The sequence below is a fragment of the Tursiops truncatus genome, chromosome 15 (genome assembly GCF_011762595.2).
Source record: "Tursiops truncatus isolate mTurTru1 chromosome 15, mTurTru1.mat.Y, whole genome shotgun sequence".
Lineage (NCBI taxonomy): Eukaryota > Metazoa > Chordata > Mammalia > Artiodactyla > Delphinidae > Tursiops > Tursiops truncatus.
In genome coordinates, this window is record NC_047048.1 from 35,162,374 (window position 1) to 35,189,853 (window position 27,480).

Consider the following 27,480-nt stretch of genomic DNA (forward strand, 5'->3'; position numbering starts at 1 on the left):
TGTCCCCTGCATCGGCAGGCGGATTCTCAACCACTGCACCACCAGGGAAGCCCTAAGGACCCACACTTCTTAATTTCAAAATTTACCACAAAGTGGCAGTAATCAAAAGAGTATGGTATTAGCATAAAGACAGACATGTAAACCAATGGAATAGAATAGAGAGCCCAGAAATAAACCCTCATGTATGTGGTAAAATGATTTTTGACAAGGGTGCCATGACCATTCAATGAGAAAAGGACAGTCTTTTCAACAAATGGTGCTATGAAAACTGGATATCCACATACAAAAGAATAAAGTTGGATCCTTACCTAATACCATACACAAAAATTAACTCACAATGGATAAATGTAAGACCTAAACCAATAAAACTCTTAGAAGAAAACAGAGGACAAAGCTTCACAACATTGGATTTGTCAATTATTTCTTGGATATGACACCAAAAGCACAGGTAACAAAAGAAAAATTAGACAAATTGGACTTCATGAAAATTAAACAATTTTGTATATCAAAAGACACTATCCAGAGTACAAAAAACAGGATGGAAGAAAATATTTGCAAATCATGTATCTGATAAGGATTTAATATCCAGAATATATAGAGAACTCCTAAAACTCAACAACAACAAAAAACCCAAACAACCTGATTGAAAAATGGGCAAAGGATTTGAATAGATATTTCTCCAAAGAAGACATATAAATGGCCGATAAGCACACGAAAAGATGCTCAACATTACTAATCATTGGGGAAACACAAATCAAGACTACAATGAAATACCACCTCACACCCATTAGGATGGCTGCTATCAAAAAACCAGAAAACAACAAGTACTGGTGAGAATGTGGAGAAATTGGAACCCTGTGCACTCACTGTTGGTGGGAAAGTAAGATGTTAAAGCTGCTTTGGAAAACAGTGTGGCAGCTCCTCAAAAAATTAAAAATAGAGTTACCATATGATCCAGCAATTCCACTTCTGGGTATAAACCCTAAAGAATTGCAAGCGCGGTCTTAAAGAGTTCACCTTTGTACATCCATGTTTGTAGCAGCATTATTTACCGAAGTTAAAACATAAAAGCAGCCCAAGTACTCACTGACAGGTGAATGGATAAGAAAAATACGGTACCTACATACAATGGAATATTATTCAATCATAAAAGGGAACAAAATTCTGATACATGTTGCAATATGGATGAACCTGGAAAACATTATGCTCAGTGAAAGAGGCCAGATGCAAAAAGACCAATATTGTATGATTCTACTTATATGAGGCACTTAGAGTCATCAAAATCATAAAGACAGAAAGTACAGGGGTGGTTGCCCGGGGCTAGGGAGGAGGGGAGCATAGGGAGTTGTTGTTTAATGGGTATAGAGTTTCAGTTTTACAAGATAAAGAGAGTTAAGGGGATGATCGTGGTGATGGTTGCACAACAGTGTGAATACATTTAATACCACTGACCTGTACACTTAAAAATGGTTAAGATAGTAATTATGTTATATGAATTTTACCACAATTTTTAAAAAGTGGAAAAAAAAACATTGGAATTCTAGAAAAGGTAAAACTATAGTGAAAAAAGCAGATGGATGGCTCAGGGCCAGAGGGGTGTGGTTGGGGTAGACAGCAAAGGGGCATGAGGGATCACTTTTTGGGAGAAAGAAATGTTCAGTGACTTGATTGTGGTAGATGTTACAGAGGTGTATACATTTGTCAGAACTCATATAACTCTATTTGAAATGCGTGCATTTTATTTTATATAAATTATAATTCAGGACTTCCCTGGTGGCACAGTGGTTAAGACTCCATGCTCCCAATGCAGGGAGCCCGGGTTCGATCCCTGGTCAGGGAACTAGATCTCACATGCATGCCGCAACTAAAAGTTCGCATGCCACAACTAAGGAACCTGCCGGCCGCAACTAAGACCTGGTGCAACCAAATAAATGATAAAATAAATAAATAATTTAAAAAAATATATATATATAGGATTCTCATTTTAAAAAAAATTATACCTCAGAAAAGTGATTAAAACCTTTATACCAGGGCTTCCCTGGTGGCGCAGTGCTTAAGAATCCGCCTGCCAATGCAGGAGACACGGGTTCGAGCCATGGTCCAGGAAGATCCCACATGCTGCGGAGTAACTAAGCCCATGCGCCACAACTACTGAGCCCGTGCGCCACAACTACTGAAGCCCGCGCGCCTAGAGCCCGTGCTCCACAACAAGAGAAGCCCATGCACCGCAACGAAGAGTAGCCCTTGCTCACCACAACTAGAGAAAGCCCATGCGCAGCAACAAAGACCCAACGCAGCCAAAAATAAATAAATAATAAATAAATGAATTTTTAAAAAAAACCTTTATAACATTAAGAGACAAAAAAAATACACTGTGGACATTTCCAGTTTGACCTTATTATTTTTTATGGCCACGTAGGTTTCCACTGTTTAACTGCGCCAAAATAATTTTACCAATTCTCTCTGGATAGAAATTTAGTTTTTTTCCCCTTCAATTTCTTGTTGTTGTAAACAATGTTTCAGGATCATCCTTATAGTCACATCTCTGTGCACTTACCCAATTATTTCTTTAGCATAAATTCCCAGAAGTGGAACTTCTGGATCAAAGATATTTAATGACAATAGATAATGATACATTATGATCCAGAATCATACTAATTTACCCTCCCACCAGCTAAGATTCCTATTAATCCCACGTTCTCACCAATGCAGCCTGTTATGTCATTATGATAGCTCCTTGTTTTGTTTTTTCTTGATCATTAGTAGGATTGAGCATCTTTTCAACATCATGGTCACTTATACTTCTATGAATTATCTATGTCCTTTTTTCTATTTCTGTCTGGGTCCACAATTACCTGTCTGTGTCCATCATTCTATTTCTATTCATTTCTATTTCTATTCATTTCTATTTCTTTCTTATTGATTTTAAGAGTTCCTTATACATTAAAGATATTAATGCTCTTTCATATATTTGCAAATGTTGACTCTTGGCTTGAGGTTTTCCTCCAATTTTATTTGTGGCACTATTATTATTGAGAAATATTCAATTAAGGCAAATCTGTTAGTCTTCCCTTTTATGACTCCTGGATTTTATGTCTTGCTTAAAAAAAAAGCCTCCCTTACCGAAAGAATATTTTAAAATATTCTCTCGTATTTTCTTATTGTGCTTTTATGGTTTTGTATTTAATCCGAACTGAAGTTAAATTTTGCACTTAATGTGAAGTAAAGTTCAAAAAAATTTGTTTTCATAGGCTGGCCAATACCACTGACTTGAAATGTTATTTTTGTCATATTACCAAATTCCTTCATATGTAAATAATATAAATATATATTTGTTCCTGGACCCTTTATTATGTTCTATTGACTTATATTTCTATTTTTGTGCTATCCCACCCTGTTATACATAGCTTAATACTAATGGAAGATTATATTCAAGAATGCAAGTTTGGTTTGATGTTAGAAAATCTATTAGCATAGCTCACAGTTTTTGTTTTGTTTTGTTTTTTTGTTTTTGGCTGTGCCACACAGCATAAAATTCCCTGACCAGGGATTAGGCCCGTGCTCCTTGCAGTGGAAGCACAGAGTCTTAACCACTGGACTGCCAGGGAAGTGCCAGTGTAGTTCACGGTTTAAAGGAGAGATCTGAGGGACTGCCCTGGTGGTCCAGTGGGTAGGACTCCACGCTCCCAATGCACGGGACCTGGGTTCGATCTCTGGCTGGGGAACTAGATCCTGCATGCATGCCTCAACTAAGAAGCCCACATGCCGCAACTAAGACCCGGCGCAGCCAAAATAAATTAATTAATAAAAACAGAATAAAATAAAATAAAGATCTGATATACATCAGTCCCGTTGCTCCCTCCAGTGGCTTCGCACCACACTCAAACGCATCCAAACTCCTTAGGGGAGTGACCAGGTCTCAAGCCCCTCTGAGGTGGCCTCCCAACCCCCTTTGTGAGCCCACGTGCTCATTCACTGCATTCCAGCAACTCTGGCCTTTTCCTCCTTCTCTAACACGCAGGGTATTTACACTTGCTGTTCCCCTGGCTCTCTGCATGACTCTCTCCTTCTCACCTTTCAGATCTCTGCTCATATGTAGCTTTCTCACAGAGTCCTTCCCTGGACACTGAGACTAAAGGACCCCCTCCCCCGGACCCTGACCCTCTCCATCACTCACACGGTTTATTTTATTCAGGCACTAATCACCATCAGAACTGCCTTGTTTATTCACTTGTTTTCTTCTTTACTATCATTATCCTCCACCCCCACCACACTCACAAGGTAAGGACTTTGTCTAATTGTTCACCTTTACATCACCAGTGCCTGGAACACACAGCAGCCCCCTATAAATATCTGCTAGCTGGATGAATGATTGGAAGTAAATCATGCGATTATATCAATATTGCTAAAAAGTTATTTGCTCATTTAACAGACATGCCTAAAACTTTTATAAAATGTGTCAACATACCTTAAGAGGCAGGTAGATTATACAGCACAAGTACTGCTGTCAGTGAAGCCTTGGTTTCTATTCCAACACAACTGCTTCCCACTCGCGTATCCTTGAGAAAGTCATTTAAACTCTCTGAGCCTCAGTGTCCTCATCTATAAAATGCGAGAAGGAATGGTAATGAGAGTTGTTACAAGGCGTAAATGAAATGATGTAAGTACAGTGCTTAACAGAATGTCTGAAACACAGTAAGCCTTCAACAAGGATTATATAATGTTACTTGAATGGCAATAAGAAAGGAGGAATTTTCCAAGAGGAGAAGAGAACTAATTATATACCGGTCACAAACATCAGGTCTAATGGTTTGGGCTAGAACCACTCCTGGGAGAGTCAGGAGTAAGAAAACGATGGCTGTTACAACCACTGTCCTTCAACATTGCTGGGGGCAGCGGTGGGGCTGGACCATGCAGAGAAATTGTTCAAAATAAGAGATGAAATTATTTGCATTGCAGTAATTCAAAAGCCTGAAGAGAGTTAACTGAAAAATGAGAACTACTGTGACTACTTAACATGTTGGTGGGATACAAGATAAAATACACAAAAATTGCCTTCTTTGACACCAACAAAATTCATAATAACAACAAGAACTACTTAAAAATACTTAGACACAAAGAAGAAATTGGCAAGATCTAGATAAGGAAAAATATAGTTTTAGCAAAGGATCTAAAGAAAACCCTCAATAATGCCTCCATTAATCTGTGCACATTAATATGACTTAAACCAACACCCCATCCAGTTTTTTCCCCCTTGGTTTTGACATTCAGAAAAATAAAATAAAACAGCCAGAAGGGTCCTGAAAAAGTGTAAGGAGCATGGCCTCACCCCGGCCTATTTCTGAAGTTCCCAGAATAGTTTAGTCAGCTCGGTTGGGCACCACCTACCTCAAATTCATTGCACTAACTCTTCAATATCACCGTGAACTGAATGGTTAGAAAATGCTATTTTACTTGTTGCCAAGCTTCTTTTAGCATTTTCCACGTAGAAAGGTTCATCTCAAGTTAAAATGCCTGGGAAGCCCAATTCAAATCCAAGGTCAGCGAGTGTGTTGGATCCTGGGGGCTGTATTCAGTGGCCCCCTCGTAAATGAATCACATTGGGACCCAGAGAGCTTTAGGGCTGGAGGGTGCGGGTCGATCTGTTTCAATGAGCTGCTGCCATCTGAAGCAGCAGGCATGACCTCTGCCCAGCCCCACGTCCTGTTTTCTCCTAGACCCGTGGACAAAGGATGGCTGACCCCCGCCCCCTGAGTTCCTGGGGCCCTGCTGGAGGGGTTGCCTAGGGCTGGACATCATGCCTGCTGCAGGTGAGGAGCAGCTGGGGGCGGGCTCAGGGTCCTCAAGTGTCCACCTTAGCTGATGGAGGGACACATGGGGGCGGCCAGCCTTGGCAACAGGATCCACTCCAGTCCCCAGGGAGGGAGAGGAACGTGAGCAGGTGGGGCTCTGCCTCTCAGCGCCTTGGCATCACTGTTCCCAGCAGAAAACAGTGCTGCCTGAGGGTCAGGAGCCTCTGCGCTTCCCAGAGGCCCCAGGAACACAAAAGAAAAGTAGCTGAGTAGCTGAACCAGCTCTCTCTTCCCTTTTGGCTCCTCCTTTCTTTCTTTTTTTTCTTCTTAAGTTAATAGACGTTAGTTTTTAGAGCAGTTTTAGGTTCACAGAAAAATCAAGTGGGAAATATAGAGATTTCCCTCTACCCCCAGCACACCTACACGCACCCTTCCCCAACCAGAGGGGCACATTGGTTACAATCGGTTGACTTACACTGACACGTCACTATCACCCAGAGTCCAGAGCTGACATTAGTGTCACTCGTGGTGCCATACATTCTATGGGTTTGAACAAATGTACAATGACATGAATCTACCACTGCAGTATCATACAGAGTAGTTTCAGTGCCCTAAAAATCCTCTGTGCTCTGCCAGTTCATCCTCCCTCCTCGCCCCAAACCCCAGACGAACACTGATCCTTTTACTGTCTCCATAGCTTTGCCTTTTCCAGGAGGCCATAGGATTGGAATCATACCACACGCAGCTTTTCCAGATTGGTCTCTTTCATCCTTCCCCTCTCATGAGTGGAACTGTTCACAATCTCATCCCCATTTTCAGGTTACAAATGAGGATACCACGGCACAGAGCACTCAGGTGGCCTGTCCAGTGTTGCAGAGCCAGTAAGTGACAGAGCTCAGATTCGAGCCCAGGGCCCCTGCACCTGAGCAATGCTCCTGGCAGCAGGGACTACTGTCACCATCCAGCAACAAACAGTCCTTCCAACCCTGTCCCAGAGGCCAGATCAAGAGCCACCCGTAGTTCAGGGCAGGAGAAAGGGTGGGTCCCCATCCACCCATCCCTTGAGGCTTGTTTAACCTGTCCCCAGGCCACTGATGGGGCGACAGAAGAAAGCAGATTCAGGTCCTCTCTCCACAGCTCCTGGCAGCAATCCCAGACTCCATGAGGAAGCAAGAGGTGCACACGGGCAGGGAGGCTGGCCAGGGCCACGGTGCTGGCTCCCCAGCCGAGCAGGTGAAAGCCCTAGTGGACCTGCTGGCTGGGAAGGGCAGTCAGGGCTCCCAGATCCTGCAGCCCCCTGACAGGACACCAGAGTCCCTGCTGAGGCCCCATGGCAATGGTAAGCAGACAGATAGGGATCCCTGGGCCCTCTTCCCCTCACCCACCGGAGGGAGGGCCCTCTTCCTCCACCCTCCCCCATCCCTCCCCTCTGGCTTCTGTCCAGATTTGAGGATACAGAGGCACCGAGAGGCCCTTCTGAACAGGATGGGAGGCAGCCCTGAGCTGGGAAGCCCCTCCTCCAGGTTGACCAGCCTCCTGCTGGTGGAGGACCTGATGGACCTGCAGCTGAGGGAACACGACTTCACGCAGGTGGAGGCCACACGTGGGGGCTGGTGCTCCGACAGGACCATCGCCCTGGACAGGCTTTTCCTGCCTCTGTCGCGGGTGTCCATCCCGCCCCGCATCTCCATCACCATTGGGGTGGCTGGCGTGGGCAAGACCACCCTGGTGAGGAACTTTGTCTACCTCTGGGCCCGGGGGCAGATGGGCAAGGACTTCTCGCTGGTGCTGCCTTTGACCTTCCGGGATCTCAACACCCATGAGAAGCTGTCTGCAGACAGACTTGTCCGCTCTGTCTTCCCACACGCGGGGGAGACTGGCCTGGCGTCAGCAGCCCTAACCAAAGTCCTCCTCGTCCTGGACGGCCTGGATGAGTGTAAGATGCCCCTGGACTTCTCCAACACTGTGGCCTGCAGAGACCCCAAGAAGGAGATCCAAGTGGACCATCTGATCACCAACATCATCCGGGGCAACCTCTTCCCAGGTGTTTCTGTCTGGGTCACCTCCCGCCCCAGCGCGGCTGGCCAGATCCCGGGAGGCCTGGTGGACCGGATGACCGAGATCCGGGGCTTCAACGAGGAGGAGATCAAGATGTGTCTGGGGCAGATGTTCCCTGAGGACCAGGTCCTCTCGGGTTGGGTCCTGAGCCAGATGCAGGCTGACAGACCCCTGTATCTGATGTGCGCCGTCCCAGCCTTCTGCCAGCTGGTGGGGTCGGTGCTGGGCCACCTGCACCGCAACAGGCCAGGGCTCCAGGATGCAGAGCCGTGGCCTCCAAGGACCCTGTGTGAACTCTATTCATGGTACTTCAGAATGGCCCTCAGCAGGGAGGGGCAGGAGAAGGGCAAGGTGAGCCCCCGCATTGAGCAGCTGGCCCACGGCTGCCGCAAGATGGTGGGGACACTGGGCCGGCTGGCCTTCCACGGGCTGGTCAGGAAGAAGTACGTGTTCTACGAGCCAGACCTCAAGGTGTTCGGCGTGGACCTTGCTCTGCTGCAGACCGCCCCATGCAGCTGCTTCCTGCAGCGGGAGGAGACCCTGGCCTCCTCAGCAGCCTACTACTTCACCCACCTGTCCCTGCAGGAGTTTGTGGCAGCTGCCTACTACTACAGTGCATCCAAGAGGGCCATCTTCGATCTCTTCACCGAGGGTGGCATGTCCTGGCCCCAGCTTGGCTTCCTCACGCACTTCAGGAGTGCGGCCCAGAGGGCCATGCAGGCCGAGGATGGGCGGCTCGACGTCTTCCTGCGCTTCCTCTCAGGCCTCTTGTCTCCGAGGGTCAACGCGCTGCTGGCCGGCTCCCTGCTGACCCAGGGCGAGCACCAGGGCTACCGGGCCCAGGTGGCCGAGCTCCTGAAGAGCTGCCTGCGCCCCAACACGGTGGTCTGCGCCCGGGCCATCAACATCCTGCACTGCCTGCGCGAGTTGCAGCACACGGAGCTGGCCCACAGCGTGGAAGAGGCCATGGCAAGCGGGGGCCTGGCCGGGCTGACCAGCCCCCAACACCGCGCTGCCCTGGCCTACCTCCTGCAGGTGTCCGATGTCTGCACCCAGGAGGCCAACCTGCCCCTGTACCTCAGCCAGGGGGTCCTCCAGAGCCTGCTGCCCCAGCTGCTCTACTGCCGGAGTCTGAGGTGGGCGCCAGGGTGGGGCTGTGTGGGGCGTGTGGGCAGAGGAGAGAGCGGGGACCTGGAGGGCTCCTCCCCTCCACCACGCCCCTCTGTGTCCATGTCCTAGGGCTGCTGTAACAAAGGACCACAGCCTGGGTAGCTTAAAATGACATGTTATTTTCTCCCAGTTCTGGAGGCTAGAGTCTAAGATCAAGGTGTCAGCAGGGCTGTGTTCCCTCTGAAACCTGTAGGGGAGGATCCTTGGGTCATTCTTGGCCTCTCCAGCCTTCAGTGTTTGCTGGCAATACTTGGCTTGTAGACGCATCACCACAGTCTCTGCCCTCCGAGGTCACACGGCCACCTTCTCCGTGTCTGTCTTCATGTAGAGCTCTCCTCTCTTGTGAGGACACCAGTCACACTGTGTTACAGGCCACCCCACCCCATCTTAACTCATTACCCTGCAATGACCCTATTTCCAAATAAGGTCACATTCTTGAGGCACTGGGGGGTTATGACACCAACATATCTTATAGGGGTATACAATTCAACCTACAACACCCTGTAAACCATCCCAATGCTGACAGGCCATACCCATTCACTCCACTCTCAGCCCATCACCCTCTGTCCATTCTCTGGACCCTGGTGGGGGGAAGGGAAGGCTTAGGACAAGGGTCATTCAGGACCTCAGAGTAGCTTCTACATCCTCAGAAGGAGGAGAGCTAGCAACTGGTGTCCTGCACACGCATACAGACTGCGGGGCTGCTGGGAAGACATCCCTGTGGGTAGGAAGCCTAGGGTTTACACCACTGAGCCTCCCAAGTCACTCTTGTAGGAAAACTCTGAGCATGTGGGTGTGCTGGCACGGATCTCTGAACCTCACAGTGGGGGCTGCACTGGGATGGAGAGGAGGGGGAGGGAAAGGATCTCAGCCTGGGTGTCTGTGTAGCGCCCCCTCCGCTGCCTAATGCCAGCCCTCTGCCAGGGGCCTCATCCCACCTGCCCATGGGCAGTGAGACTGTTCATTATTGCTGTTCCTCCTGACCAGGCTGGACACCAACCAGTTCCAGGACCCCATGATGGAACTGCTGGGCAGTGTGCTGAGTGGGAAGGACTGTCGCATTCAGAGGATCAGGTAACGCCGACCCAGGAGACCCTGCCCAGGCTGCCTACCTGTCTAGGTGTCCGGGGCTCTTTTCACATCCTCCTCTCTGCTCAAATGGCCAGGGGTGCTTTCAAAGTGAACTGTCATTGAGGCGTGTGGCTCAGGATGCAGGCTGCTTGTTTCTGCTCATTCCAGAAAGTTCCAGAGGCTCAGGTACCTCATCTGTAAGAAGAGGGAAAGGATACGGTATGGGTCAGATACTATCGTGGATACAGAACCATTTCTCCAGATGCTGTCTGTGCAGACATACCGCCAAGTCTGATTTACTCTAAATGCCTCACAAAGTTTGCCCTCAAATGGTATTTTGAGCACAGGACTGCATCTTTAAATAACACACAAATTTTTAAATTAAGATCAATTAAAACAATTTTAAATTTAAACATTGCATCTTTAATGACATAATTAGATGAGAGTTTATATGCTGATTGCAGAACTGATCTATGTGCTAATGAAATCACTCCTACATTGGGTTGGCCAAAAAATTCGTTTGTGTTTTTCTACATCATCTTATGAGAACCCGAACAAACTTTTTGGCCAACCCAATAACATCCAAGTGTGAGTTAACACCCTGATTTGTAGTTGAATCGATGTGATGACCTGAGGGTGGCTTTAGGAGAACTAGGGAGGTGAGTTTAGAGAACAGGACCCAGAGAGTAATTTTTCATCCTCACACAAGCCTCCAGCTTTTGAAATAATCTTTTTCTGAGGAGACAAGAATATAGAATGAGTCCAGAGCAAAAGTAAGTCTTTGAGGATAGTGGTTAGAGTAGTGGTGATCTCCATGTGACCTTGAACAGACACCTCTGTGCCTAAGAAGGGTAAACGGTATGGGTTCAAGGGTCCCCATGACCACTCTCAGGTTCAGTGAACTCACAGAACTCAGAAAACCAATTATACCCACAATTACGGTTCATTACACTGAAAGGATACACATTAAAATCTGCAAAGGGAACAGCCCTTGGGGCAGGGTCCCAGAGACCAGGCCAAGCTTCCAGCCGCTCTCTCCCAGCGGAGCTGAACAGAGAGCGCTTCCTACTCCCAGAGACCATGTGTGACAACACACACAGAGCATTCCAACCAGGGAAGCTCACCCAAGCCTTGGTGTCCAGGGTTATTACTGGGGGTTGGTCGTGAAGACACACCTGCCCACTGCATGCTGACCTTAGTCTCCAGCCCCTCCAGAGGTCAAGCTGACACTGCATGACCATAAATCCCATTGTGAGATAGACTATCCATCAAGGCCCAAGGCCCCCAGGTAAACAGAGACATTCCTACCAGGCAGGACATTCCAAGGGCTTAGAGGTCACCTCTCAGGAGCAGGGGCCAAGGTTAATCCTTTACTGCACACTGCCTCTTAGGGTTGCCACGAGGCTACATGAGTTCATTCACGGAAAGTGCTCAGGACAGGACAGCCACAGAGGAAGCACCGTGTAAGAGCCAGCTGTTAACTAGCAGGATCCTCTTGTTAGCCAGAAATTTAAATGCAATCTCTTTGAAGGAAGCAAAATAATGACAATTTCTCATTATGAATATAGTTTCCTTCATGAGAACCTTCAGCAAAATAGCCAACTTTCAGTGTTTTGCTTAAAGGAATCTAGATAGTACTCAGAGATTTTTCTGAACAAAGCCAAAAACTCCTTCTCTGGCCACACTCTCTCCTTCACCTCCCTATAGTTGGTCCTCAGTGCCACAACCCTGTTTGAAACATCCAAGGTATCCTTCATGAAATATTGTTTATAAAATGTTACAAAAGTCCTGGGGGTAGGGGATGGGGACAGAGGCTCTCTAGAAGCTGAGAACAGTTATATAGAAGGTGGTGGTCTGGATGAACAGTCTTCAAACTTTTTTTAAGTGATAGAACGCTTTTTAAAAGTGGCATATGAGGGACTTCCCTGGTGGCACAGTGGTTAAGAATCCTCCTGCCAATGCAGGGGACACGGGTTCAAGCCCTGGTCTAGGAAGATCTCACATGCCGCGGAGAAGCTAAGTCCAGGCACCACAACTACTGGGCCTGCCCTCTAGAGCCCACAAGCCACAACTACTGAGCCCACGTGCCACAACTACTGAAGCCTGCATGCCTAGAGCCCCTGCTCCACAATGAGAAGCCACTGCAATGAGAAACCCGTGCACTGCAACGAAGAGTAGCCCCCACTCGCTTCAACTAGAGAAAGCCCATGCGCAGCAACGAAGACCCAACGCCGTCAAATATAAATAAATAAATAAATAAGTGGCATATGAGGCAGAATCCCAATTAGACAGGCAAACAAAAGGGGGGCTGCTGGGATTCAAAGAAGTGGGAGGCAGAGCCTAGGCACTTGGTTTCCCCTCAGCCTCCTGAAGCTTTTCTGAAGAAACTTAGGGTCCGTTGAAACATAGCTTGAAAAGCACTGGGGATTCCAATTGCATCCCATGGGGCTGTCTCACATTTTAAAATGCCTAAGAAACTGTAAAGAACCTCAACAGATATCATTTCTGAAACTGGGTGTATGAGGAACATTAAGTGGATCCCCATTGTGTTCCTGGAATGCCTTTTTTTGGCCACACCACGTGTCTTGTGGGATCTTAGTTCCTTGACCAGGGATCAAACCCATGCCCTTGTCAATGAAAGCACAGAGTCTTAACCACTGGACCACTGGGGAATTCCCTGGAATGCCCTTTCAAGGCAGATACAGACGTACATTTTGTTACTTCAAAGTTAATTTTATAATAACTCTACCATTTTCCTTTCTTGGATTAGAGAAAGGGCTGGGGGTCAGGGGTGTGCTGGAACCGACTTCAGCCACAAGTTCATGAGAGCTGATTGTTACATTTTCGGAATTTTTACAAGCTGAGAGTGCTTGAAATTGGCCATGATGGGAGTATTTACACCATGGAAATTAGCCAACCCAACAAATCATGATTTTTGTATTTTGTTTCTTCCTGACAGCTGGTTTTCCAGCACACCCCTGGCTGGGAATCCCATGGTAGTCTTCAGTAATTGCCCGTACCCTCTGCTGCGCTGTTGGGGTAGAAGGTGTTGTGCTGGATTCTGGTCATACTGGGACCCTCTGCTGGTGTGAGGGTCTGTCCACCCACTCTGGCCCTACCTTGCCCATCTCAGAGGCTTTCCTGGGCCTGACTTACCTGATCTCCACCTGAGTCCAGGCCCTGATGATGTTATGGTGGCTGACGGGTTTGGATCCCAGGCCTCGCGTTGCAGGATAGGCGGCAAGATTTACAGACCTTCATTAACCACTCCTCTCCCTCTCTTTGGGCAGCTTGGCTGAGAACCAGATCAGTAACAAAGGGGCGAAAGCTCTGGCCAGATCCCTCCTCGTCAACAGAAGTTTGACCACTCTGGAGTAAGTAGGACCCTTCACCCCTGGGACAGGGAGAGAGTGTTGAGCCATCTTGTGAAGTCCCCTAGACCACACTCTTCCCAGGATGGGTTGGAAGGACAGCTGAGCAAGCAAAGTCTTGACTCCTGCTCAGCTGCTGGGACTCACCCAGTGAAGCGCCAGAATTTTGGCCTTGAATCTGGTGTTATCATCTCTTCTTCACACTTGGCCCAAGCCCACTAGTCCATCAGATCCTGCTTTCTTCTCCCCATCACATGGGGCCATCTTGGGGAACTCCTTCCTCGATTGCCTAAATAAGGATCTCTGCCCCAGTTCTACAGAACGTGAAATCCTAAACCCTGATGCATTCTTTTCGAGGAGCATGGATTTAAAGGTCCATGTAACTTCTGTTCCTCCTTCCCTCCCTGGGAATTGGCTAAAAGAGAATGGTTCTTCCTCTCTCTTCCTCTGCCAGCCTCCGCAGTAACTCCATTGGACCTCTAGGGGCCAAGGCACTGGCAGATGCTCTGAAGATCAACCGCACTCTGGCCTCTCTGTGGTACGTGTCACCCGCTCCCTGTCTCTCTGCCCCCAGGAGGTGGCCCAGAGAACCCTCTCATCAGGTGCCACCCATGGAGTGGGAGGTAATTCAAAACGGCGACCATGAGATAGTGGCTCCCACCCAGTGGATGCCAGGGGATCTTGTATCCTAAGCAAGTTTCTAAGTTCAGCTCTTCCCTAGTCATTATGCCTGTGCTTATGGCCTGAACAGGGGATGGAGGAGAAGAGGGGTGGAGGTATATGGAGGTTTGAAGGACAAAATAATCTACGAGGGAAAGCTCTTGTCCTACATTGAGTAGGAAATCCCCAAGGCCATGGTATCAGAATGATCCCCTGCGGTGTTTTCCAAGACACTGAAATCCCATCTTCCAGATGGTTCCTATGGTGTGGTGTGGTTTGCTGGGCTCCTTTTAGGGGTCAGCGGTTGTATCCATCCTTAGCGGAGTGTGTCCTGTCATTTTGTTTTGTCTTGTTCATTTATATATTTATTTTTATTGAAGCGAAATTCACATAAAATTCATCATTTTAAAGTGTACAATTCAATGGCATTTAGTATATTCACAGTTGTGCAACCAACACCTCTATCTAGTTCCAAAATATTTGCATCACCCTAAAGGGAGACACTATACCCATTAGCAATCACTTCCCATTCTCCCTTCCCCTCAGCCCCTGGCAACCACCAATCTGCTTTCTGTATGTTTACCTATTCTGGATATTTCATATACATGGAATCAAAAAATAAGACTTTTTGTGTCTTTCTTCTTTCACTTAGTATAATATTTTCAAGGTTCATCCACGTTGTAGCATGCGCCAGTATTTCATTCCATTTCATGGCTGAATAATATTCCATTACATGAACAGACCACAATTTGTTTATCCATTCATCAGCTGATGGACACTTGGGTTGTTTCCACCTTGTGGCTATTGTGCTGTACACATCTCTGTACAAGTATTTGAGGACTTTTTTTCAATCCTTTTGGGTAGATATACGTAGGAGTGGAATTTGCTGGGTCACACGGTAACCCTATATTTAACCTTTTGAGTAACTGTCAGACTGCTTTCCTCAAAGGCCATACCATTTGACATTCCCACCAGCAGCGGATGAGGGTTCCAATTTCTCCACATCCTCACCAACACCTGGGTGCTGTGGCTTTTAGCTGTAATTGGGACTATCAATGACCTTGTCATTGTGATCCACATACCATGGGCACCTTGTCCCCAGTCAGCAGGCAAGTACTTAGAGATCCAGAGGAAAACCTAAGGCCAAAGCAGCAGTGGGAAGGGCCAGTTGTTTTCCCACTTCCTGGGTAGTGGGGGTGAGGGCATGCCAGGCACCGTCCTATGTTCCATCAGTGATGCACCTCTTTGCTTCCACAGCCTCCAGAGCAACAAGATCAGGGATGACGGTGCCAGGTCCATGGCTGAGGCCTTGGCTGCCAACCGGACCCTCTCCGTGCTACAGTGAGTGGGCATGCTGGCTGGCAGAGAACGTTTTCTCTTCTCTCTTCTCCCTTCTCCTCCAAGGGCCTGTCTGTTTTCTGCATGGAGGGATGGATGGGACAAAGCCCTGAGGCTTTCTGATCCATCTGGATGGCCCCTGGAAAATCTGATGTCCACTGCTTTTCCAGAGAACAGGTGTGGGGGAAATAATTAAAAACAAAGCCTCCTGCCAACCCAGAAAATCCTCTCCACAAATGTAGAAAAGTATGAAACAGCTTAATTACTTGAATAAGCATTCAGCTAGCCTGCAATGAGCATCAAAGGCAATCCACCAATGGGATGGCAAAGACAGAAAAGAATCTCACCCTTTCCTACAGTCGAGCAGATACAACCCATTACATAAGTGTCTTCAAGAAAAACCACAACTTGCCCTCAAATAAGAGGACTGGACAGAACCATTTGTCACACTTACCTTATACTAAATTTGCCTGTTATTTGGGGGAAGCCATCTGTGTTTGCTAACTGCATTTATCACAAGGAAAAGAAAACTTCTCACATCTTTATGACCAGCAGGTACTTACAGCTTGGAGCAGGTGCTCTTACTTGATGTGCACAGTTCAAAGAGATGGCTCCAAGGCCCTTACAAAAGATATTCCGAGGCTATAAACTTGCCAAGAGGTTTACTTCTAGCTCTTAAAAAGATTTACACACTCTCAAAGGGACAGGGAAAGGATTTACAATCCCAAATTTGCTCAAGGAAATACCCTAAGGGAGGGGAGGGGAGGGGTTTTTTCCCTTTGTAACCAGGGAAAATTCCATTTTGTTTATAGAGTGTATTTAGCCTCACACAGAAGAGGTCCTGCCCTGCCTCTCCTTCTAGGATGAGCACAGGGGTTCTCCTGTAACATCTCCCTCCTCCACATTTAGTATAAAAGGAAGAAGCTTTTGAAGGCGAGGCGCCTAAGGGAGGGTCTGCCCTTGGGAGGACTGTAGGGTTGCAGGGCAGGCTGCTGGCTGGTCTGGTTGGAGGCAGACTGCTGAGTGTTGAGAAGGCTGGTCAGGTGAGGGGCCAGTGGGACTTCTACATGGAAATCTCCAGTTTGGAGGTTGCTGGATATTAACAGTGTCCGCTGGTCACTGCTTTCTGGCCCCTGAAGGGAAGGCCCAACGGTTCTTGCCTCAACTCTTCACATCAGTCTATTAGCAACACTTTGGCAACAATCCACAGACCTTTCCTGGAGACCCCTCCCCCCATGCTGTGGTAAACAGAGAGGCACTTGAGTAGTCTCTGACCTCTCACCTTGAACCAGACTGTCCTTAGCCTGGGAATGGCTGTGACCAGCTTTGTTGAAGGACCCCTCTCCTACAGCCTGCAGAAGAACAGCATCGGGCCAGCGGGAACCCAGCAGATGGCAGATGCCCTGAAGCAGAACAGGAGTCTGAAGGAGCTCATGTGAGAAATGCAGAAGGGCCAAACTGGTATCCTCCATGCCTGGCACAATGCCCAGCCCATCACAAATATTTGTGAACAAGGGGTTGGATGGATGGGTGGATGGATGGATGAGTGGGCAGATGAGTGGGTGGGTGAGTGCATGGATGGATGAATGGATGAGTGAGTGAGTGAGTGGGTGAGTGGATGGATGAATGAATGTGTGGGCACAAGATAGCTGGCTTTGGACTCCAAAGCCCTGGACCAGGAGAATGGAGATCCAGATTCCCAGGAATGAGTGAGCCCCAACTGTCTCAGACTCACATTTACTGCCTTCCCAGCTGGTAGAAGAAAATACCATCCCAGCCACCTTCACATAAAGTTATCACAAATACCCCTCACTAAAGAGTTGGCCCTGCCAACCCTGTCAAGGAGTCAAGAAAGACTTTGCTACCTTGATCTCTTACGGAGGCTACCCACCAACCAGCCTCAGGCAGAAGAAACTGTGCCCTGGGCACCCTTGAGACAACAGAGACAGCCCTTCCCTGGAGGGCTTCCTGGACTCTGATCCCCCAGCTTCGCCCTACCAGGCTGCTCCACCCATGTCCCATCTCTTGCAGGTTCTCCAGTAACAGCATTGGCGATGGAGGTGCCAAGGCCCTGGCGGAGACCCTGAAGGTGAACCAGGGCCTGAAGAGCCTGGAGTGAGTCTCCAGGGGTGGCTGTGGGCAGAGGGTGACTCCCCACCTGGGTTCCCCATCCAGCAGGTGGGTGGGTCCTGGAGGAGGGCTGTCAGTCAGGACCAGTTCCTTGTCAGAACCCAATCAACCACCAACCCTGGGCATACTGTGATCTTAGTGTCTCCCTCCAGCCCACCCCAGTGGACAGTCAGGGTCGGCGCTGGTTCTGGAATTTTCAGTAACAAGCACTGAGTGTACTTTAGAAGCTGGCACAGGTGGTTGCAGAGGGGGCTGGCTCCAAGGGCCTTGGTGGGGATTGGGGAGTTCAGTGCTATCCCCATAATGGGGACACTCAGCTGCACCACTTTCTCTGGGGGCTGCAGACACATTCCCCCCCCCCCAGAAGCCTTGTGGAGCCACTCAAATCAAGGCACTGGTTGTGCTAGACCCACCTGCCCTGACCTAGCAGGAGCTGGAATGCGGGGAACGGGATGAGAAGGGCCGTGGGGGCAGCACAGGGTTCCCCCAACTCCCTGCTGAACTCAGTGCCTGCAGCCCCAGGCTGGACTCCCTCCGCATCCTGAGACAGCCACGTCAAAGTGCGCCCTGTCCTCTGTCTGCAGCCTGCAAAGCAATTCCATCAGTGACCTGGGAGTGGCAGCGCTGATGGAAGCCCTCTGCACCAACCAGATGCTCCTCAGCCTCAAGTAAGTCCCTGCCTCCCTCTCCATCTGAGGGCGTCCCTTTGGCCAGGGTGTCTGAAGGGACTTTGGGGCATGGAAGGAAAGGCTGGTGCTGAGAAGCCCACACCCACACCGCCAGGGGCCTGTGATGGGGAAGATCTATGGTTGGGCAGCTTGGTTCTGGAGCCTGGCAGCCTGCGCTCCCCCTGTTCACTGGGGAGGCAGGGGCAGCTCTGGCCCTCAGCTGGCCGTATCTGCAGCTCCCTTCCTACGGGCAAGCCTGCAGGCCCCCAAGCATGCTGGCTTTCCCCTCCCTTCACACCTCTGAGGTCCTGTCATCTTATCCTCTTCCTCCTTGACTGTCTGTCCTACTGCTGACAGTCCTGGGGGGGTGTGGGGACATCTGGCTGGTGAGCAGTCGGAGGGGGACTTCCTAGAGCAGGCTCTTCCCACCTTGGCCCAGGTTCCACCTGGGGCTCTCAACTTCTCACAGCCTGAGCACGTGGCAGGCCTCCCCTGTCAGTCAGCAGTTCACGGTCCTCTCTTTCCTCAGCCTGCGAGAAAACTCCATCAGCCCGGAGGGAGCCCAGGATCTGGCTCGCGCTCTCCGCACCAACAGCACCCTGAAGAGCCTGGAGTACGTGAGGGGGGCAGGCTGTGCTTCCTAAGGCTCTTTATGCCACCTAGGGCCTCACTCACCCAGAGCTGGGAGTCGATGGCAGACCCTTGGCGCCCCCGCCATTGTGCGAGAAGGACCTGGTTGGTGGGGGGACTGGGAGACCTGCTGCCCGGTGGCAACCCTGACACAAGTCCCCCGCTCTATGTCGTAAATTACAGGAGGATGAAGTGAGTGGCAACACTCTCCCTGCCCTGACCCCCCGACCCCCACTCCCTGGCAACAATATATGAGCAAGTGGGAGGGGCTCCCAGAACAGGGATCAGGAATGAGTGAGTCCCCAGGCGGCTCTGGCCACCTCCTGGCAGGTGACCTGTCGTGGAAGCTCACTGAACAGAGCCTGCCCCCTGCCCCCCACCCCCCATGGGCTTGCCAGGATGCAGTTCAATGGTCCAGGACACATGCTGGACACAGCACCTGGTACATTCAAGTACCCCAAGAGCGTGAGCCAGGCAATCCCAGGAGACATGATGAAGTCCTGGGGTGGGGGGGTTGGGGACAACACAGCAGAGGTCTGGATCCCCCAGTGAGCAAGAACGGGGGCTGCACTGCCAGCTCCCACTCACTTGCCCCTGTTCCCCTCCTCCCAGCCTGACAGCCAACCTGCTCCACGACCAGGGCGCCCAGGCCATCGCAGTGGCAGTGAGAGAAAACTGTGCCCTCACATCCCTTCAGTGAGTCTTCGACGCACCCTCCCTGCCCTGTCCATTTGTCCGCTCACAGAGCTGCAGGACCACTCAAACCAGGGGAGGCAGAAGGCCAAGTTCGGCTTAGGGCCCCAGCCCCACCCCCGCCAGCAACATGGCCTCAGGGCCTTTAGGCTGTGCCCTGCCCCCTGCTCTGCTCCCTGGGGCCGTTCACCGGAGAGAGGCCAATGGTGGGAGGTGTGTGCCCACGCTGTGCTTCTGTCACATGCTTCATGCAGGGCCACCTGGAGTCTATTTGAGCCTGTCCCTGTGCCCTCCACTAACCAGAGTGCACGTAGGCCCCTTGGGACTAGCCTGAGGGGGGCTGCAGGCATTCTGCCCACCTTGGTCAGGACCTCGTCCTTCAGGGACCCCATTCCCTGTGGTCACTCTCCCAGGAGAAGCCCCTTCTTTCTGGAGCCCCTAGGACCTCCTGGGCTCTGCCATGGGCCACGCAGTCATGTGTGTGTGTCTGCCCAGCCTGCAGTGGAACTTTATCCAGGCCGGCGCCGCCAAGGCCCTGGGACAAGCACTACAGCTCAACACGAGCCTCACCAGCCTTGAGTAAGTGGGGCCTCCGCAGGGGGGGAGAGGGGGCAGGGAAATCTGCAACCTCGGTGCCCACCAGGTGCAGAGCTCACACCCTCAGCACACAGCCTCCTCTGCTCTAAGGCTAGCGGGCAGGTTTCCATCTCATCTGCTATTTAAAAAAAAGCAGCTTTGTTGAGGGCTTCCCTGGTGGTGCAGTGGTTGAGAGTCCGCCTGCCGATGCAGGGGACATGGGTTTGTGCCCCGGTCTGGGAGGATCCCACATGCCGCGGAGCGGCTGGGCCCGTGAGCCATGGCCGCTGAGCCTGCGTGTCTGGAGCCTGTGCTCCACAGCGGGAGGGGCCGCAACAGTGAGAGGCCCGCAAACTGCAAAAAAACCCAAAAAACAACAGCTTTGTTGAGATATAATACACCCATTTAAGGTGTATATGTCGCTGGTTTCTAGTATATTCACAGAGTTGTGCAATATCACTGCAATCAATTTTAGGACCTTTCAATCCCCCCAAAAGAAACTTCATACTCATTAGCAGTCACTCCCCATTCCCCTGCCCCCAACCAAGTCCCCCAGTTCCCTAATCTACTGTCTCTATGGATTTACCTGTTTTGGACATTTCATGTAAATGAAGTCTTTCGTGACTCACGTCTTTCATTTAGTATGTTTTCAAGGTTCATCTGCATTGCAGCATGTATCAGTACTTCATTCCTTTTTATGAGTAAATAATATTCCACTGCATGGATAGACATGTTTATCCACTCACCCACTGATGGACACTTGGGTTGTTTCCACTTTTTGGCTATTATGAATAATGCTGCCGTGAGCATTCATACAGAAGTTTCCGTGTGGACACATGCTTTTAATTCTCTCGTGTGTACACCTGGGAGCAGAACTGCTGGGTCAGATGGTCACTCCGTGTTTAACCTTTGAGCCTCATCTGCTTTTCATGCCGAATACTTCTCCCTCAACTTCCAAGATATTCCTTGTCTGGCTGGTCCTTCCGTTTGACTCTAAATACGGTACTCCTCAAGGTTCTGTCCTGGGTCATCTTCCCTTGAATGATGTCTCTTTCTAGAAGCTCCTCCTAACCCAGGGCTCCAATTCCCTTCAAAGTCCTGGTGGCCCCCACATCTACAGCTCAGACCTCTCTCCTGAGCTCCAGACCCACGTGTCCACTGCCCACTCCACTTCCCACTGACTTATCTCCCCCACAAGTCTGCTTCTTGGCTCCTCACCTTGTGAGGGGATCCAGCAACCAACTGTGCAAGCTAGAAACATTGCCTTCTCACTTCCCACCTGCACCCCATCTCCAAATCCTGTCAATTCTTGCCCCAATGTTCCACCCACCCACCCTCTACCCTCACGGCCGCTGTCCAGGCCGCCAGCAGCACTCACCTGCATCACTGTCACAGCCTCCACATCCGTCCATCTTCATACTGCTGGCCAAAGATCTTTCCCAAACGTAAATCTGTTCCCATCCTAGACAAGATGTTTAAATGGCTGCCTGGTGCCTGCAGAGTGAAGTCCAACCCTTAGCGTGGCTTCCAAGGCCCCTAAAGATCTGCTTCTTTTGCACCCCCTCAGCCTCATTACACACTCCAACAACTCAACTCGATTTCTTTGGTTTCCTTAGATGTGCCAAGCCCTCCCCCCTCTCTCACCTGCAGGTTTGGTTTAGACCTATTTCTGCTGGGCAGCCTCTGTGACCACACTGGGGAAGGAGACTCCACAGGGCCCTTCTAGCACCCTGCAGTTGGTAACTCTCATCTGTCTCCCCACCTGAGTTCCAAGAAGCTGGAACTGGGCTTGCTGGCACCCAATATACTCAAATGTCTGTTAAAATTATCACTGCAAATTGCTCCCTCAAACATACCAACGTCCACTTGAACTAAACTCTTAAACATTTATTGCTCCAGGGCCTGCCACTTTCCTCCAATGTGGAAGGAAAGGGGGGAAAAAAGATGTAAAACACTGACCAGCAAGAATGGCCCGAGGATTGAACGCTTTGATTTTCTGGATGGCTTTGCAAAGCACACCAAGCTCTCATTGACAGTATGTCCACGTGTCCCTTTTCTGGTTTGGCTCTGACGGTCCAGACTCATGCAGACCCCAGACCCCTGAGCACATGCATTAGGTGGCCACGGGGCTGCAGTGGCCACACAGGAGGTACAGTGATCCCCAGGGTGACCCTGGGAAGATGGTCTGCTATGGTGTGTGTGGTCTGATTTAAATCTAGAAGGTCCATGCTCAGCATGTCCTGCCACAGCGTTGGCCTCTGTTCCGTGCACCCAGAGTTCAGGCTCTATGTTCAGTTTACAGGAAAACGCCATCGGGGACGAAGGCGCTTCTGCAGTGGCCAGTGCGCTAAAGGCGAACACAGCCCTCACTGCTCTCTAGTAAGTCCTGATATGCACAGCAGCCCAGGAAGCTGGCCTTTAACCATCCTTTCACATTAACTGTCATTTTTGTTTCCTAGTCAAGGAAGGTGGGTTTGATTTTCCTAATATTAGCAACTGGGTCACCGGACATCTAGAAAGAACTAGGGGTGCAGGGAGTATTACCCCCCAAACTCTCCGGGAGACCACCTCTACTTCCTATCTCCATAGCATCCAGATCTCTGTCTAGCATCAGTGCAGACAGGAGATGCAGCGTTCTTTGGACAGACCAGGGCCAACAACTTTCAGTGCTATTTCACCACTTTCAGCCCTAAGTCAAGAGGTAGTGGAAATAAAGGGCGAGTATGGATGCAGTTGGACCCGGGTGGGTGTGAGGGCCAGAGAGGCTGCCTGTCTGTGTTGACTGCATCTCCTTTTACAGTCTCCAGGTGGCCTCCATTGCTGCCCCTGGGGCCCAGGCACTCGGGGAGGCCCTGGCTGTGAACAGAACCTTGGAGATTCTTGAGTAAGTATTCCAGCCTCTGGCTACAGCCTCTTGCCCAAAGAAACCAAGATGTTGACTCAAAATGAACAGATATGGAAGGGGGAAATGTACACGGAAACTCCCAAATCATTTAAATATCCTCACGTAGATTGGGCAGGCCCCAGCTTCCCCAACCCCATGTCACCCCTTTTCCTGGGAGTCACTTGTTGGTCCTCTCCTTGGCCTTGCCCAGGCTAAACATGTCCCCAGGCCTGGGGTGGCCAGTGGCCACTGACCCGGTCTGTGAGAAGATCAAACCTGGGGCCCCAACCTCTGTGGGGCTCTCAGGATGTCTGGGTCATCCCTGCTCCTGCAGTTCTGTGGCTCCGAGCACATGGACCCCTCTGGATGGAGGGTTGCTGCTCTGGTCTGGGCCCAGTTCTTTCTTTGGAATGAAAACGGAGGATAAGAGTTCCAACAAACCACCAGGTTGGGTTGGCCTCACCCCTCCCTGCATCCTGCTCCCCAGAGCCAATTTCTGTTCTGTGCCCAGGAGTGAGGAAGGAGCAACCTTACTGTACCGCCACCCGCCCGTGGTTCCTAAGTAACTCATGCTCACCTGAAGAGGTACCATGTTCACCTCTCAGCTGTCACTGTGCCTTAGGGTTCCCATCTTTCCCAACAGCTTAAGAGGAAATGCCATTGGGGTGGCCGGAGCCAAAGCCCTCGCGAATGCTCTGAGGGTCAACTCAAGTCTCCGAAGACTCAAGTGAGTGGTTGTATAGACCTACCTGCGCCTTAAAACAGCAGACTTCTCTTCTGGAACCTCTCCTGTGGCATAAGACACACTTGATTTCCTCTGTAGCTGCTTCCTTCCGAGTACAAATAGCTGACACTATTCTGATTACTATAGTCCATATTGTGGATGGGTTTGTTCACTTCTGCATTTTTGGTCTTATGTCCTCCACGGCACCTGGACGAGACAACTGGCGGCCTGCAGACACAGGTCTCAGGGTTAAATGCCACTTCGCTGTTGCTATGGCGCCTGTGGATAAATCAGTCTCAGACTTGTCCCAAGATAGTGCAGTGCTGCTTCCTGGGGAGTGTTCTTCTGTCCTGAATGGCTCACTGTGGTGTCTCCATCTTTTCTCTGCCTAGTCTCCAAGAGAATTCCTTGGGAATGGACGGGGCGATATGTGTTGCCACCGCACTGTCTGGAAACCATGGGCTACGGCACATCAAGTGAGTGGGGCTCGGCAGCATCTGCCCGTTCCTGCCATCCTTGCTCACCCTTAGAACTGCTCCCAGGGCAGACCCTACCTTCCGCCTGAGTCTCGGAGCCAGCTGACTCCCAGGCCCCTTAGCAGCTCTGCAAGGGAACTCAGTATAAGAAGGAGCCATGCTGAGCCTTGTCCACAGGAGGAATCCTGGAAGCACAAAGGTTTCACACTGGGTTCTGCATTTTATGTAGTGACCATCTGTGCTTTACTAATGAGAATCTTCAGGCCTCCAGCCCTTCAGTCAATTTCTCAAGCCCTGTCCTAATCCTTCTCTTCTAGTCTCCAGGGAAATCACATTGGAGAATCTGGTGCCAGGATGATCTCAGAGGCTATCAAGACAAATGCCTCCTCATGCACTGTTGAAATGTGAGCAAAACAAGTTCTTGGTGGACCAGGCAGAAGAACAGCAGAGACACAGCTGGAAGCTTTCCAACAAAAAGACCACTTTCCAAGGTGCCTTCCTGTGCTCTGGGAATGATGCTGACCTGCAGGAGAGCTGGTCTTCTACTAGGAGGCAGGAGTGGTGCTGCCAAAGGAGGACACAAGCACCTCTCCTGGTCCAGGGTCAGTCCAGGCAGGGGAGTGATGAACACTGTGCTACAGCACAAGGAAAGGAGGGTCTTCCTCCAAGGGGATCAGGGACAGGCCTCAGAACTCAGCAAGTAAGAAGCCAGTTGGAGCCATTTATATCCTGAGGTCTTCATGCGCCCCTACTTTTTCTTATCATTACTGCCCTTTTCCACTGACCTGGCTAAAATCATCCCCCTCACTCTGAAATGAGTTGCCATCTTCAAGCCCATGAAGAGTATCAATTTGGCATCCGTGACAGAGGGGACCTCTCTTTCTTTTCTCAAGATGAAAAACAGGATTTAGGAGTATGATCCTTAGAGTCATACGGAAAAATTATGAAAAAATTTTAAAGAGAAATGAAGCCTTCAATTATAGGATTCTGGAGACAGACAAAAAAAGTTCTCCAAGGTTTTTGCCATCTTTTATCCATTACAAAATCTCTGATTTTGTCTGCTATATGTCATTTGGAATCTGGCATAGTGGTTATCAATGGTACATTAAATGTCAATGCCATAATATATATTTGGCTTCCCAAAGCACTACTGTGGCTACAGCTTCCCTGTAAGGGCAAGAAAGGCGAGTTTCCATGTGGCATAAATTCCCTCAGACATCTGTCCATGTTGAAAGGAAAAATATTCCAAACGGACATCACAGCTCTCATCAACTAAATAACCAAGGAAAATGCTTATGAAAATTATAAAGTAATTATCACTTTTAAATTTGAATCGGAACTATGTTCCAAATGTTCCTTTAAAAATGAATATTTGGGGGCTTCCCTGGTGGCGCAGTGGTTGAGAGTCCACCTGCCGATGCAGGGGACAGGGGTTCGTGCCCCGGTCCGGGAAGATCCCACATGCTGTGGAGTGGCTAGGCCCGTGAGCCATGGCCGCTGAGCCTGCGCGTCCAGAGCCTGTGCTCCACAACGGGAGAGGCCACAACGGTGAGAGGCCCGTGTACTGCAAAAAACAACAACAAAAAAAAAAGTATTTGGGCAAGAATCATCATTGGATGATAAAACCATGGATGAAAGCCTATTAGGGAAGAAAATCACACAGTCTCAAAGTATCACCCCACAGAGGGGTATTTATAAAGGTTCCTTAAAAATGGAGACATTTTGGGACTTCCCTGGTGGCACAGTGGTTAAGAATCTGCCTGCCAATGCAAGGGACACAGGTTCCCCTGTGTCCCTTCCCCTGGCCGGGGAAGATCCCACATGCCACGGAGCAACTAAGCCCGTGTGCCACAACTACTGAGCCTGAGCTCTAGAGCCCGCGAGCCACAACTACTGAGCCCACGTGCCACAACTACTAAAGCCCACATGCCTAGAGCCTGTGCTCCGCAACAAGAGAAGCCACTGCAATGAGAAGCCCGTGCACCGCAACAAAGAGTAGCCCCTGCTCGCCATAACTAGAGAAAGCCTGCACGCAGCAATGAAGACCCAACACAGCCAAAAATAAATAAATTCATAAAAAAGGACACATCACTGATGTATTTTATTCTTGCCAAAAATGTCTACTTGAATCTAATCATGAATGAACAGTCAGACAAAATCCAAATGGAGGGGCATTCTGGGGAAAAAAAAGGAAAAACTAGCCTGACCTCTTAAAAAACGTCAACATCATGAAAAATACAAAAGGCTGGGGACTATTTTAAACGAAAGGATATTATTAAAGAGTCATAACAACTTAAGATCTTTGATTGGATCCTAGACTAGAGGGAAAAAATCAGCTATAAAGAACATTATTTGGAAGTTGGGGACATTTGAACATAGGTCTAGTTATAGTCTTTACTGGATTACTGGTTTTGAAAGATATTTTTGCTGGGTATAGAATTCCAGGGTGACAGTTTTTTCTTTCAGCACTTTCAAGATGTTGCTATACTGTCTTCTGGTTTGCACTGTTTCTGGCTAAGTTGAGAATGTGACAGACAGTAGTTGCAGTAGTCAAATGCTAGAGAAAGCTGTGCCTTTGCAGGAACCTAGCACTGGAGAAAACTCAGGGGCCAAAGCAGTGGAGAAAAAAGTGTGCTCTCCAGGAACTTCGAAAGCAGCCACACTGGGAATTGGAAGTAAAGGCCCCTCTTCTCTCCTTCAAAGTCTCTCTAGCACCCTACTGATGAGGCTTAACATCTTGCTGGCTAGCAAAGGAGAGATATTTACAACGAATAGCTCCACTATCACAGAGCAGGCCAAAAGGTGAATTTGGAGCTGAGGCAATAAATTGATAATCAGCACAATGGGATTTTGGGGGTCTTTTTTGTATTCCATTTTAGACAAACATGCCCTGTGTCTTCAGGATCAGTAATGTTTTCTTCTGCAGTGTCTAATCTGATCTTAATCTCAGCTTGCACAGTTGTCCTCTCATTTTTTCAAATCTCTAGCAGTACTGTGTGAGACTTTCCTTCCATCTTCCGTATCTCACAACCTGCTCATGCGTTCCTCTACCGTCTGAATATATGGAATATAGTTATAACTGTCTGAATGTCCCTTTCTACTAATTCTATCAACTGTCATTTTTGCGTCATTTCTTGGTCTGTTTCTTGACTTTTCTTATTATACCTGGTAATTTTTGATTTGATCCCAGACATTGAAAATTTTATCTTGTTGGGTATTGACTATTTTCATATTCCTTA

General features: G+C 49.3%; 1 protein-coding gene and 1 long non-coding RNA gene across 2 annotated transcripts in view; one reads left to right on the forward strand and one right to left on the reverse strand.

The window, feature by feature from the left end:
- Positions 1-21,462, reverse strand: part of LOC109549596 (uncharacterized) — a 36,427-nt gene extending 14,965 nt beyond the window's left edge. The window contains exons 1-3 of the long non-coding RNA XR_012326463.1: positions 13,248-21,462; positions 10,133-10,286; positions 4,469-4,602 (exon numbers count right to left, since the gene is read on the reverse strand). This is a non-coding gene — a long non-coding RNA (uncharacterized lncRNA). The remainder of the gene's footprint in view (positions 1-4,468; positions 4,603-10,132; positions 10,287-13,247) is intronic.
- NLRC3 (NLR family CARD domain containing 3) overlaps positions 1-26,420 on the forward strand; it is a 32,664-nt gene extending 6,244 nt beyond the window's left edge. Inside the window, exons 2-20 of the mRNA XM_033839515.2 lie at positions 5,718-5,810; positions 6,612-6,673; positions 6,930-7,131; positions 7,237-8,986; positions 10,008-10,094; positions 13,382-13,465; positions 13,917-14,000; positions 15,380-15,463; positions 16,812-16,895; positions 17,492-17,575; positions 18,175-18,258; positions 18,788-18,871; positions 19,501-19,584; positions 20,077-20,160; positions 22,453-22,536; positions 22,958-23,041; positions 23,685-23,768; positions 24,158-24,241; positions 24,559-26,420. Coding sequence (XP_033695406.1) covers positions 6,954-7,131; positions 7,237-8,986; positions 10,008-10,094; positions 13,382-13,465; positions 13,917-14,000; positions 15,380-15,463; positions 16,812-16,895; positions 17,492-17,575; positions 18,175-18,258; positions 18,788-18,871; positions 19,501-19,584; positions 20,077-20,160; positions 22,453-22,536; positions 22,958-23,041; positions 23,685-23,768; positions 24,158-24,241; positions 24,559-24,649 — 3,198 coding nt within the window. The 5' untranslated portion in view covers positions 5,718-5,810; positions 6,612-6,673; positions 6,930-6,953 and the 3' untranslated portion in view covers positions 24,650-26,420. The remainder of the gene's footprint in view (positions 1-5,717; positions 5,811-6,611; positions 6,674-6,929; positions 7,132-7,236; positions 8,987-10,007; positions 10,095-13,381; positions 13,466-13,916; positions 14,001-15,379; positions 15,464-16,811; positions 16,896-17,491; positions 17,576-18,174; positions 18,259-18,787; positions 18,872-19,500; positions 19,585-20,076; positions 20,161-22,452; positions 22,537-22,957; positions 23,042-23,684; positions 23,769-24,157; positions 24,242-24,558) is intronic.
- The last annotated feature ends 1,060 nt before the right edge of the window (positions 26,421-27,480 follow it).